At 41.4% G+C, this 13,649-nt stretch overlaps 1 protein-coding gene across 1 annotated transcript; it reads left to right on the top strand.

Moving 5' to 3' along the window:
• Positions 1-637: 637 nt before the first annotated feature.
• On the top strand, positions 638-1,421 carry LOC147422752 (uncharacterized). Its single transcript, XM_086503089.1, has 2 exons — positions 638-1,031; positions 1,113-1,421. Exons 1-2 carry the CDS (start codon positions 759-761, stop codon positions 1,419-1,421), a joined length of 582 nt encoding a protein of 193 aa, XP_086359215.1. The 5' UTR covers positions 638-758.
• Positions 1,422-13,649: the final 12,228 nt, after the last annotated feature.

The raw sequence follows: 13,649 nt of genomic DNA, 5'->3' as shown, positions 1-13,649 counted from the left end.
ACAATGCTAACCATTCAGGTGCATCTTCTTGTTCACATAGTTGATGAGGTGGAAATAGCTGGCACAGATCATTCCAGATGGATGTTCTTCTTAGAGCGTTTCATGAAAACGCTTAAGGGATATGTGCGTCAAAAGGCACGTCCGGAGGGTAGCATGGCAGAAGGTTGGTTGGTATCAGAGTCCCTAGTGTACATTGGAGAGTGGCTAGACGGATTTGATAAATCCCGGGACACGCTATGGCGAACCATAGATGATGAGCGCATATCTGGGATTGTCATGTGCAATCTCGGTGTTGAGAAGAAGATGACGGAAGATCTAGAGGCTAAAATCAACCGATTTTGCATGCTTCACAATCCAGTGATGCAAAAGTGGATTTCACAATATGAGGATGCAAAGCAAGAGCGACAAAGGGCACGAATCGAGTGGAGACGGGGAAGACGACCACCGATGCACTATCCAGCGGTTCTGGAGAGCCTACCAACCTTCATGAGCTTAAGATGGTTGCACAACCAATTGAAAAGCACACAACAATGGGGTGACGAAGTGACTGACGAAGAGTGGGAGTACTCTCGGGGTTGCGCGACCAAGGTAAGTTTGCAATGTACGACTAGCAAGTGACTTTATTTATAAACGTTTGAACGGCCACTCATAATCTTTGTTCGTTGTAGTATAAGTCATACACAGCAGCATGGTGTAAAGGTCGATATTTTAGGGTGGAACGAATCGACAAAAAGCGTTTTACTCAAGATTGTGGAATCATGGCAAAATTTGAACAGTCTAGTCGACGACGTTCCTCTGATGCAGATCCTGTGGTGGCGGAACTCACTTACTTCGGCACGCTGCAAGAGATTTTGAGGATCGATTACAGAGGATTTTTTGTCGACTTATTCGACGTGCAATGGTTCAAGATAATCATGGAGGGTCGCAACGCTACTGTGCGTAGAGGAGAGTCTGGTTTTCTTGAGGTGGATTCTACTAAGAAATGGACTGACCTAAGAGACACTTTCGTACTACCCGAGCATTGTGAACAAGTAAGTATATAAATAGTTAACATCCCCCTTTTACAAGTTATGTGCTTGAAAGCTCTCATGTAAGTTATGTGGCTCTGGCAGGTAGTATTTCATCCTACAAAGTCTACATCAAACTGGTGGTACGTCATAGAGGTAGCCCCTCGTAGTGCAAGGACGTATGAAGGCTACCATGTGCCAATCACAACGACATCAATGGAGGAGATTAGAGAAGATGCTCAATCAGAAGCCGCTGCGGTGGTGCCAGACGAGCATCAAGATGCTACTACTCTATATGGGGTGCATGCAGAGGAGCTACAAAATGAAACAGAGGATATGTGTTTAAACGGAGAGCTCTATATAGATATAGGAAGTTATGCTGAGTTATGCGAGGATGAGAGAGAGATCTCTTAAAGCCACAAATATTGTATTTGAACAATTTTGCTCCATGCTGTAAAAGCTCTGGCTCTCTAAGTACCTTCCATGGTGTATAACGCTCTTTTAGACTCGCGCTCACATCTTTTGATTGAAAATTCTGAGTTTTCGACTTGCCTCTTCTATCACTCGATTCATTGCGTCATTGTATTTATATGCGTCATTACGTCATTGTATTTAATGGTCTTTGCGTCATTGTCTACTCTATTCATTCAATATTAAGTTTAAATATTCGTGTGTTTAATGCAGGTATGGATGATGAGGAGTTTCTTTCTTCTTTGTCACCGCAGCAGAGACAGTGGTACGTGGAGCGTCATCGCTCTGGCGCATCATCGCGCGTTCCTACACCATCCGCATCTCCCTCTCTTTCGGAGCATTCGGCGCGCTCCGAAGCTTCGGCGTCGACGAGACGAGCGTCACACTCGTCTAGACACCGGCGCTCTAGTGGTGGCGGTGGCGGTTGTTGTGGGGATTCCGCCACCGATGCCTCCACACCGCCTCGTGTTCGACGAGGCTCTTTACCCTCCCCTTCTTTGCCCGCCCCCACACCAGCCACAGCATCGCCGTCTACGCCAGGTTTTGCACGGCTGACTGTTCCTAGAAGCTACACACCTCTACCTACTCCGCCAGGAGCCACCCCACTCAACACTCCTCGCTTCGGGGCCCAGACGCCGGTGGAGACACCTGACGTCCGTACCCCCATCGACACGCCGCTAGAGACCCCTGCCGGGACACCCAGGTTCACGCGTCACCGGCCAGAGGGCTTGCCTTACTCCGTCGACATCAGCGGCGGCATCATCATGGATGATGACGGCAAGAAGGTGATCTCGCGCATGCGTGGTCTTTGCTCTCAGCTGTTTAGACACTATATACTAAACAAATGGAGTGAAGTACCAAGTGATTTAAAAAACAGAGTCATCAGCATACTTCATGATGAGTTTCCCGTTCCAACACGGGATCAGCGCTTCAATGAAGACCTGATGAAGATTCGAATGCGCGAATACTGCAAACACAAGCGTTCCGAAGTGCAAAAAGCAATCAAGAATGGGTGGAACAGGCCAGATTGGCTGGCCAAAGAAGATTGGAAGAATGCGAAGAAAGCAGCGCGCGAGAATCCCGACAAGTGGAAGCAACAAAAGGATGCAGCCAGAGCGCGAGTAGAGGCAGGGAGCTCGCACCACTTGGGGAGCGGTGGATGGGCATCATTTGAGGCCGATTTTGTAAGTCTTTTCACATTGCTCTTTATGCATGTTCGATAGTTTAGGGTTTATGAGTTTTTTAGTTCTAACATAATGAAATCTTTGTATGTTTTGACAGTGGTCGATGACAGGACGTGATCCCACACCGTACGAGCGCGAGTACGCAGGCAAGAAGGGCTTAAACGCCCTGATGGACATTCTCAGTTCTCGCGGCGGCATGGTTAGTATTAGGGTTTACTCTTTTTTATTTTTTGTATTGTTTTATAAATGTCGTTATATGTTTATATTTAGTGAAAACTGTCTTATTGTCTTTTTTTGCAGAATCCGACAGATACGCCGCTTGGACGCGATGAGACGTCTGACTAGACGACGTCAGTTTAGCCGTAGCTAGATAGCATTAGTTTAGGGTTTCTCATAGCTTATGTATCATGAGACGGATTTTATACGTCTTTTTGAACCATGTATATTATTACATTTGTCACCGCAGTTCCTTTTGCCAATAAATTCTTTATGCCTATGATGTTGTACAATTGTCATTATTACATTTGCCAATCAATTCATTTTGCCTATGATGTGTACAATTGTCAATTTTGCAAACAATGCGTCTTGTGAGTGACTATTTTGGGTCTCTTATCTACCTTTGCACTTTTTTTAAAAAGTGAATCAAGTACAATATGGTTGATGGGTGGCAGGGCATTGAATGCCCTGCCACCAAAAAAATATTCTCTCGGGCGTCGCTATAAGCGTCGCTATTTATGGCTCTGTAGCGTCGCTATGAGCGTCGCTATAGTCTTCTGTGAGAGCGTCGCTATAGGCGTCGCTATATAGCGACGCTGATAGCGACGCATATAGCGACGCCTATAGCGACGCTCTCGTAGCGACGCTCGTAGCGACGGTTTTAGCGACGCCGGGGGTTATAAAAACCCAATGTATTTCCGTCGCTAACAGCGTCACAAGAGCACACAACCTCTTGTAGTGGGTCTCATTGCTTCAAGACGGGTATCTAAGGGATGATTCAATCCTTGACAGAATCGTGCTACCTGTTGCTCAATGGACATATTTGGGGCATATCTTCGCAAGGTTACAAATTTGGAGTAGTATTCTCCCACAGTTAAGGACAACTGTTTTAGAGCAAAGAACTCATTCATTTGGCATCTCGATGAGCGGGTGGAAGATATCGTGTTCTAACCGCTTCTTTTATATCCTCCCAAGATTGAGAAGATCTTGAAACACCCAAGTCCTTGCAATGTTGTTTCCACCATATTTTTACATCCCAATAAGACGAAACATTGCAAGCATAGTTTGGTTTATCGGTTGGGTCCCACTTGCGAGCTAGTAGATTTAGGCTCAATAGACACTCTTTCTCCTTGAATCATTAAATTATCCTCCAATTGGATCACATTGGTGGTGACTGCTTCCCAAGTGGTGATACCTCTAAGGACTAGGCCATTGTAGATATCCTCATGTCGTAGTTCCCTAATGAATCTATCAAGAAATTGGTTATTATTGAAGCGCTCATTTGGATTACAACCAAAACTCAGATGCTTCAAGCGACAAATAAAGTCCCTCGCCGACTCTCCTTCCTCTGGTTGGGCTTTCTGGAACTAAGATGCTACACCACAAAGTACTTCCTAAGTGTAGGGTAAATTGTTTTTTCTTCCACCTTAGGGTTCTATACCAATCTCCAACCTTCCCACTTAAAGCATTATTCTTATGCAAGTCATTGTGTTCTCCTAGGGAATCACATTTTTATTCAAACACTTTGATATGCTTTCTCACATCCCCGTCTCCACTAAATTTTTGTGTGAGCTTGACTATTTGCACTGCCTTACTTCTAGGCTCTCTATCCGACGGGTTATGCATATTTTCAGCAATGGATCGACCAATAGCTTGAGCAAAGGTTTCCAAGCCACCTCAGTGAGCAGGTATAGTGGGGTCAGGAACTCTTGGAACTGCATGTGGCATGGGGGTTGGAATTGGGCTTGGCATATAGGAAGCCCTTGGGTTCCAAGTTGGGTACGATGTTGTGCCACGTGGTGGCCCAAAGTGCATATATGTGGCCCTAGGCATAGCAGACGCTGAATGTGACATGCTAATGCTATCTGGTATGGTCCCATTGAAATAAGAGCTTGGATGTTGTGGTTGTGGAGCATTAGGTAATATAACCTCGGAGGGGAATAGCCTCGGAGGGGAGTAACTCTGAAGAGTCAGGGGGCGTAGTGAATGGAGTATTCATGTGCACACTCTCCAGGAGCATGGGGTCTACGTTGGTCATGAATGGTGAATTTACTTCCCCACCCCCTTTATTTACCTCGTTAGCTCCATGTTCGGAGCGAGTGGCTCTACTAAAAGTTTCCTTCAAGCGGCTAAGCATGCTCGGCCCGGACCGTGGGCCCATGACATGTATGTCTTGGCTTGAACTATCAAGATTAGGCATCGGGTAACCTTTCATGATGTTGTAGTCAAAGGAAGAGTCACTAGACACAATATGTGGATCCTGAGTGGTACTACCTTGGGTTCCCTCTAAGGGCCTAGAGCCTAAGGTGGAGGAATAATGAGTGCCCTCCGCGAAAATGGAGACACTCTCTATGTGATTGTCCTCTAGCACATGATCAAAGAGTAGGTACATGTGACCTCAACACTCTAGAAGTGTTGGTGAGTGCCCATGAAGGCCGCTCGCCTAGTTTTTTAGGTGTTTACAACCCAATTTTTTTTGTTATTTTTTGGTCCCTTTTTTTAACCAAGCCACATAATATGGTGTGTGGTAGCTCAAAACAAGCGTCTTGTCTACGGGGATTTCCATGCTTTACAGCCCCCAATTCGGTTATGTAAAGCCCTCAGAATCGTAAAAGTAGTCTTTTCCTGGTCAGGGAGAAGGCTAGAATTAGTAAGTCCACAGGGTGAGTGTGAAGGGGATGGTGGAGGACTTGAGGAACTTGTCCCACATGCCCTCCCTTCACTTGAGGTCCTAGTCTTTATATATAAAAGTAGTGTGTATAGTATATCATAAGACTGAGGACTGAGGCCTCTAGACATGGGCTCGGGCTTGGGGGAATGATTTCGATCCCAATCCTTCCTTTTAAGATAAGGTTATTTAATTTTTGTTTTCAGTTTTCCTTTTAGTCTCGGATATCCCGAGCGTTTTTTCTTTTTTTCACTTTTAATTTTTTTTTGTGGATAATGTTGCGCGTGGGTGCCAAGCTCACACGCACACAGAATAGCTCCTACAACTCTGCATAACCTCCTTGCAACAGCTAACACAATTAATTAACACTAATTACCTCTGCTCAAACATTGTCTAACACAGAACTGCTCACTCACAAAGTACTCCATCTACTCACATAGCACATTATAGATTTACACCAGCTAACAGATCTACTAACACCTGCACATTATAGATCTTAGCAAATCTAACAGAAAACTTGCAAATATCAACACTAACAGATTCTAACAAACCTACGCATTACAGCCACTTAGCAGATCTACGCAAACTCAGACAAAAACTGAAAACAGATGGAAGAAAGGATTCTAGAGGTAGCATTGACAAGCTTAATGTAAGGCAGTCCCTGGCAACGACACCAAAAATGTGCACTTTTTCGCACGTGTTGAAGGCTGGGAACTTGCCTGTGCACTATGTGCGAGCCTCGAAAGGCTGCAAGCACACAACTAGACATTCCTAGGCAAGCTCAAAGAAACAAGGGTGTGTCACTCACCTCTCAATGCTTCTGTCGTGAAAGATCCTATGATGCGAAGAAGAAGGAGCAACCGCCAATGCCGCCGCAATGCTTGATCACACACACACACACACACACACACACACACACACACACACACACACACACACACACACACACACACACACACACACACACACATACACATGAGAGCACATGAAGAAGAAGGAGACTACGATGGAGCAAGAGCACTTCTTAGCTTACACCTCCAAGAATGAGGATTTTTAGGTCAAATGGACCTTTTATAAGAGTTTGACCCATTCACACATGGGCGCCCACAATGGCCGGTCATTCCAAAACTAATGTAAAAATAAGATAAGTGGTGCGCCTCTCATCATCAATCACCTATATACGTATTGGACCGATAAGCCCGGTCCACGACTCAATCAAATAATTAATAAAGCGTCCGTCGAAGGTGATAGAGTGTCCGTGAGGATTACCAGTAGATGATGTTGGCAGTGTCTTGTCCAACACCAAAATCAGCCATAAGGCGTCTGAGCCATACACACTCAATTGTAACTATGAAGATTCCCTGCACTCAGCTTCACAACGAGAAGTTGCCATAGTAGGTTTCTTCTTTCTCAACCATGATATGCATGAACTGTCAAGCATGAAAGAAAAACCATTTGTGGACACTATTGGAAGATTCCAACAACAAATGCTTGCTCAAGAAAAGGAGATGCTCCAAAGGTTTTTCAAGCCTTTGTAACACAAATTTTAATACAACCTTCTCGTAAAAAACCATTAATTAGAGTTTGTGTCAGTTTTTATTTACGTAGAATATGGGGCTATGAGTTTCCGAGTTGTATCACAAGTTAGAGAAGTTTCCAAAATAGGTCACTTATTTTTGAAGCAATTTTAGCCTTTGTACTTTTAAGACCCTTAGCCAGGGTATAAAAGGTAGGTTTGTAGTCCTCAAGTCCAAACTCACATGGTAATGTCTCTATGTAGCTTGTTTGACATAAGGCAATACCTCCATTAGACACTGCCTAAATTGATGCCCAAGCAATGATGCAAAATCCCCAAGTCTTTCGTCTTGAAAGTAGCACTCAAATCAACCTTGAATTCAGCAATGTGTGTCTCATTTGTACTAATAATCAACAAATCATATATAGAACAACGATGAGAAATTCATCACCCTCACGCTTGATATACAAAGTGCTTTAAGTTTGACTGTTACAAAATCCTTGTTTAATCAAATGAGTGTCAGCTTTCTCATGCCAAGCATGAGGAGACTACTTCAACCCATACCGAGAGAGGGGGGGGGGGGGGGGGAGTCACTTCACTTTTTCTCACATTTTCGCATACATAAGTATATTGTAAAATGAAATTGGGAAAATAATTTATAGATTGAATAGGAAAAGGATGTATTTTATTTGTCAAAAAATCATAATAAGAAGGTTCAAAAATAATCCTTGAACGCATGCAATATACCCAGTTTATACACAATGACCCCCCCGAGACCCATACAAAGCTTTCTTGCATTTGCACACTTATTTTCTTGTCCTTGCTTGACAAAATCATGAGACTGCGTTACATGAGCTTCCTCAAATATATCACTAGTCAAGAAAGTAGTAAAAATATCTGATTGATGTACATTCCATCCAAAATGAGCTACCAATGCATATAGAAAACTAACAGTAGTCATACAACAAGTGGGAGAAAAAGTCTCTTCATAAAATCAACACCTTTATATTGTTCATAACCTTTTGCAACAAGTCTAGTCTTGTAGTGATCAATCTCACAATTTGACTTACATTTCAACTTGTAAACCACTTTGAAGAAATGGCCTTTTTGCTAGGAGGAAAATCACATAAAATCCATGTGTCATTTTCTATAAGTGCATCATATTCTAACTGCATGGTACCCATCCATTTTTTGAATTTTGTGCTTCATCAAAAGAAAGAGATTCCCCCTCATCACATAAACTAGAAACATGCAAAAGATAACAGTCTGATGTATAAGATGCATGGCAAGAACCTGAACGAGTATGCCTTGAAATAGGTGCATCCAATTTATTGTCATGCAAAGTATGCACCAACCATTTTGGCATACCTGTAGCCTCTTCATTCTCAACCCTTTCCACATCAAGTACATCATGTACATTTTCATGAGTAAAAGGCTGGTCTGTAACATTTTTGGAATCCTCCCCTTAGACTGTACATGTGCCTAATTGGAATTTTCATTTAAGTTTTCACCATTAAAAAGAGGCAATAGTGTCATAAATATCATGTGAGCTTACATTAATATTGTCTCTAGTCCATGATAACAAAGGCTGAATAGAACCTTCCACAAACACAACATCTCGTGCAACCAAGATATATTTTGTTTGCGGATGGTATAACTTGTAACCTTTTCTTTCAGTATTGTAACCAACAAAAATGCATCTAATAGCCTTATCATCTGATTTTTTGTGCTTCATTTGTGGCACTAAAGCATAAGCTAAACAACAAAAAATGCACATGTGATCAATGGTTGTCTTTTATCATGCCATGTGTCATAAGAAGTCATAGACTGCAAGGGTTTTGTAGGACACCTATTTAAGTACATAAGTAGCACACACGATAACCTCAAGCCAAAACAAATGTAGCAAAGCTTGACTCATGCCATCTCCATAAGTGACATGTTTTTTCTTTCAGCAACACCATTTTGTTGAGGTGTATACAACACTGCACATTGGTGTTTTATCCCACAATTAGCCAAAAATGCATAAAACTCATGAGACATATACTCCCAAGGTTTCCCATAGTACATTTAGAGACATGTTTAGCCATAGTTAGAAATTTCTTGAAGCACATGAACACTTCAGACTCAGCTTTAAGTGGATATACCCATGCATGCCTACAATAATCATCAATGAAAATCATGAAGTATAGGTAATTGCCTAAGGATGGAGTTTGCATAGGCCCAGAAACATCACTATGCACAAGTTGTTACCTACATGTAGCCCGTACTAAACAATCCTTTGGAAACTTTGAACGTTGTATCTTACAAAAAATATAGCCTTCATAAGCGTTCTTAGAAGCTGCTAAGAGACAAAAAAGAAGCAACCATGTTAGATTTTTGCAAACGCAGCAAACTGGCAAAAGTTAGATGCCCAAAACATGCATGCCAAAGTTTTTCATCTGAAACAACCTTTGAATCCACAATTACATTTTCAAAATTTGCCCACGGTACTTGTCATACAAAGTGAGCTTATATAGCCCACGACACAGAATGCAAGATGCAACTATTTCATCACCAAAACTGAGATCATGAATTGTACATTTTTCATCCACAAATTTGATAGCAAGACTAAGTCTTGCAAGTGTAGATACATACAAAAGGTTCCTTTTGATCCCTGGTACATACAGTGCATCAAAAAGTGTGAAAGAACTACCATTTGCAGTAGTTAGCACAATCTTTGCAACTCCCTTGACTAGATAAGAGGCATTGTTGGTAGAAGTGACTGCATTTCCATGAGGGACAATCCCCAGGGAGGTAAACAAGTCACACTTTGAAATAATGTGCTTTGTAGTACCACTATCAAAGTACCACACATGTGAACTGACATACATGCAACATGGACAAAAGGATCATAAGTACACTTTACACTAAATGCCCACTCTACATCTACATCAACATCACAATATCCTTCCTTGGAAGATTCTACAATAGCTTCCTTGTAGTGGAGCCTACCTCTTTCTTATTGGCCTCTTTTGCATTCAACTTAGGACATTGCTTTATATAGATTATCCTTTCCCACAAGATTCTACAATAGCTACCGTAGTGGAGCCAACCTCTTTCTTCTTGGCCTCTAATGGAAACCCATCTTCTTCTTACCCTTTTAACCACAATTTACATACGAGGTGTGCTAGCAGAAGCATTAGGAATAGGTGATTTTCCACTTATTGAAGAACCATGAAAAGTGTCTACATTGCTATTTCCAACTTTTCTTTGAGTAGCAATAGCACAAGCCTATTCAAACGCATGATGATGTTTATCTCCTTTCTTTCTTGAAAGTGACTCTTGCAACAACCATGTGAATGATGATGTTTAGCTCCTTTCTTTCTTGAAAGTGACTCTTCCAACAAAAATCATGTGCATAATGCATCAAACTTGACAGTTGGAGGGGTTCCTTGGGTCATAAGTCTCCAAGTACTAGCAAAAGTATGGTAAGAATCTAGCAATGCATCAAGAACAGTATGCACAAGTGAATTGTTAGAAAGAACTTTGCCTACAAAAATGAGTTGCTGATTAATATCCTTGATACAAGCAAGGAAAGTGTCCATGTCATCTTCCTCTTGCATAATCTTTGACTCCAAACCTTTACCCAACAATGCAATTTTAGCCCCATTACAACCTGCATAAAGATCACCCAGAGTACCCCAAACCTGTTTTTCTAATTTTGTTGAGCGAATGTGAGGAGTAATAGTATGATTCATACATAATGAAATCAATGCATGAGCCTACGCATCTCTAGCATCCCAATGAGCTTTCTCAATCTTAGGAAAAACAACTCTAGCAGCAACATACCTACTAGAACCTGCAACATCCCTCCAACATCCTCAATAGAGTCTTTATCCATGGAAGGCAAGCATACATCAATGCCTTGCACAACATTCCAAATGTCCTTTGACACTAGAACATGTTTCATCAAGTAAGCCCACATTGGGTAGATGTCACTATCCAATTTATCCTCAGCAGGGAATTTTTTGAAAACATTTGTGTTGTTCTCATCCATGATGATTGACCGTATCTAATGTGAAAACTGCCCAAAAAGAGGAAAAACAAAGTAGAACTAACATGTGCTTTATAGAACAACACAAGATGACTATCAGAGACCTACTCTGCAAAAAATTAGGCTAACGAAAATTATACACAAAAGGACAAAATTTCTTGTAGTAGAAACGGAGTCCAAAACGAGCCCGAATCAATAATTTCAGCAAACCAAGCTCTACCACATATCCCAAAGTCTTAATCAACCTGTTGTGACACTCACCAAAGCTCCTTACTCACTAACCTTATTCTCTGGATATAATAGATAAACAAGGGGTCTCAACTAATTCATGTTATAGTGACTCCACCAAGCAAGTCTCTCCCTCTTCTCATCTCTTTCTTCTCCATCGTACATGCACGCACACATTCCTACACCATGCACTCAAAATGTGTGCAAATCTGGTGTCTTTTTGACAAGTCAAAAGGCAAGATTAGGCAGTCATGGCTTGAGGTATGATTGACAAAGTAGAGTTGTTATTGCAAGGAGGCCCATGGAAGGAGTCTAAAGTACATGAAAAATGTCTAGTTCCAAGCTAGAGGCTTTTAAAGCTAGGGGCCGCATTGGGGAGATTAAAAGAAATTGCAACAAAGAGACATCATCATTGGAATGGAGGGAGACCTTCAAATACTTTAGATGCTCCATCTTACACTGGTCCCTTGGCTCTCCAAGCAAGGAGGAGAATCCTTGAATACCTTTTGGAGCGAATTTTTCAAGATGGTGAGTAATAAAGGGATCTCCAAGCTAGCACATTTTTGGGATGATGATAGCTACTACCGAAAGGATGTGGACTCGTTGATGGTGCAAGATAAGTTGAATCTAAATCAAAGGCTATTTAGTTGAGTGTCAAAGTCTCCAGTCAATAGTCCAATAGCTGTTGTTGGGATATATCTTGGTTGGAAGCTATTCATACAAGTAGAGTGTCAAATATATATTCAATAGTCCAATACCTATTTTTAGGATAGATCTCAACTGGAGAGCTTCACAATGGTCTAAGGACATAATTTTTGTAGTACCTAGAAGATGGGGAATATATAACAAGCTTGTTTATAAAGCTGACTGGTTCACTCCGCTCATCAATGATTGTGGAAGGTGAGTTGGTCAAAAGAGAAGTGATTAAAGTGTATAAACATCATTTAGGAGGTAAAATGGCTAGAATCAATGAAATTCTTTGTTTAGAAGGTGCCATGGGGGCTATCCCAACTAGGAATTAATAGTATTCTTGCAAGAGCGATTGGCCTAGGCACTTGCTTTGGATATAGAGAATCTTTTAAGGATCCTCTAAATTTGTTTAAAGACTACCCTACCTCATAGGGTCTTGCTCTGCTAAGATCTAAAAATGGGTGCAAATGACATGGAACATAATCTTCTATGAGAATGAACTATTGCTATGAGGAAGAAGTTTCCAAAACCAAGCCATTTTGATGTGCACATAAATTACCAAATTCTTCTATTTAAAGGAGATTTGGAAAACCCAAAATCTTTGGATCTTTGAAAGAAACTGTGTGGTAGCTCAATTCACTGATATCATACATGAAAGCATTGAGATTATATATGTAATAGGGTCACCATCTCCACAAGCCAAAGAGTCGAATCGTGCATTGAGTTGCATTTAAGGAAAAAATAGGGTCGCTTGCTTATAAGTTCTACAACCCCCTTTTTGGACATGTTTTCCACTCAAGGCACAAGTAGTGCTTGAGGCTCAATGTACATTGTTTATTGACTTCATATAACATCTTTACTCGCAATTGTGAATATGGCAAAAGAAAAAAAGAAGAAGATGATATGGTTGAGCTTATGGGTAGGGGGCTACTTGAGAAGGACACATTTCAACAAGATGTTGACTAGAATGTGTGATAAGTGCAATGCAGCTGCCAAAGCACAATACATTGATTAGTGGTATGAAAAATGTGGTGCACTTGCTAATAAGGCTTATTGCAAGGTACATCCAATATTGGAGTGCCAAAGAGTCTATAGGGTAATCTGGTCAAAATGTATTTAAGAGTAAATGCCTCTATGTGATCATATTCATTTATTTTATCATTTTTAGGTATTTTTTAATCTATTTGAAGTTCATTGAATCTCTCTCCCTCTATTGAATTCTATGTCTATCTCTAAGCTTCTACATTGTCTACTTTGACATGGTATTAGAACTTTTGGCTCAATGATTGTGGAAGAGCTATCCCAGAAGAGGAGTGCAAAGAGGTGGAGGATGGGTGGTGAAGAGAATGCAAGGGTGAGTAACTGGAAGTTTGGACGAGGTTAGCATTGTATTCATAGGAAGACCAACATGGCTGCACTTTTAACTAGATACCACAAGTTGACACCAATCATTTTCTTTCCTATGTCGTAAAGGACACCATGAAGGAGGATCTTTCAATGATGTTGGTATGCTTTCATTGGGATGTGCACCAAGAAGGCCTGTGGATGTATGATATTGACCAACAATTTTCCAAAGCCTTTGCTTTAGAAAATTATGGGGCTACAAAGATAGGTCTTGGAAAGGAATATGCAATTG

The sequence above is a fragment of the Adiantum capillus-veneris genome, chromosome 27 (assembly GCF_014529385.1).
Source record: "Adiantum capillus-veneris isolate H3 chromosome 27, ASM1452938v2, whole genome shotgun sequence".
In the NCBI taxonomy this organism is placed as follows: Eukaryota; Viridiplantae; Streptophyta; class Polypodiopsida; order Polypodiales; family Pteridaceae; genus Adiantum; species Adiantum capillus-veneris.
This window is presented reverse-complemented; position numbering and strand designations above follow the sequence as displayed.

Bases quoted from the DNA above. Each gene is read 5' to 3' on its own strand.
- LOC147422752 (XM_086503089.1), top strand. From the start codon at position 759: ATGGCAAAATTTGAACAGTCTAGTCGACGACGTTCCTCTGATGCAGAT. The intron at 1,032-1,112 runs GTAAGTATATAA...TGGCTCTGGCAG, and splicing joins TACCCGAGCATTGTGAACAA to GTAGTATTTCATCCTACAAA.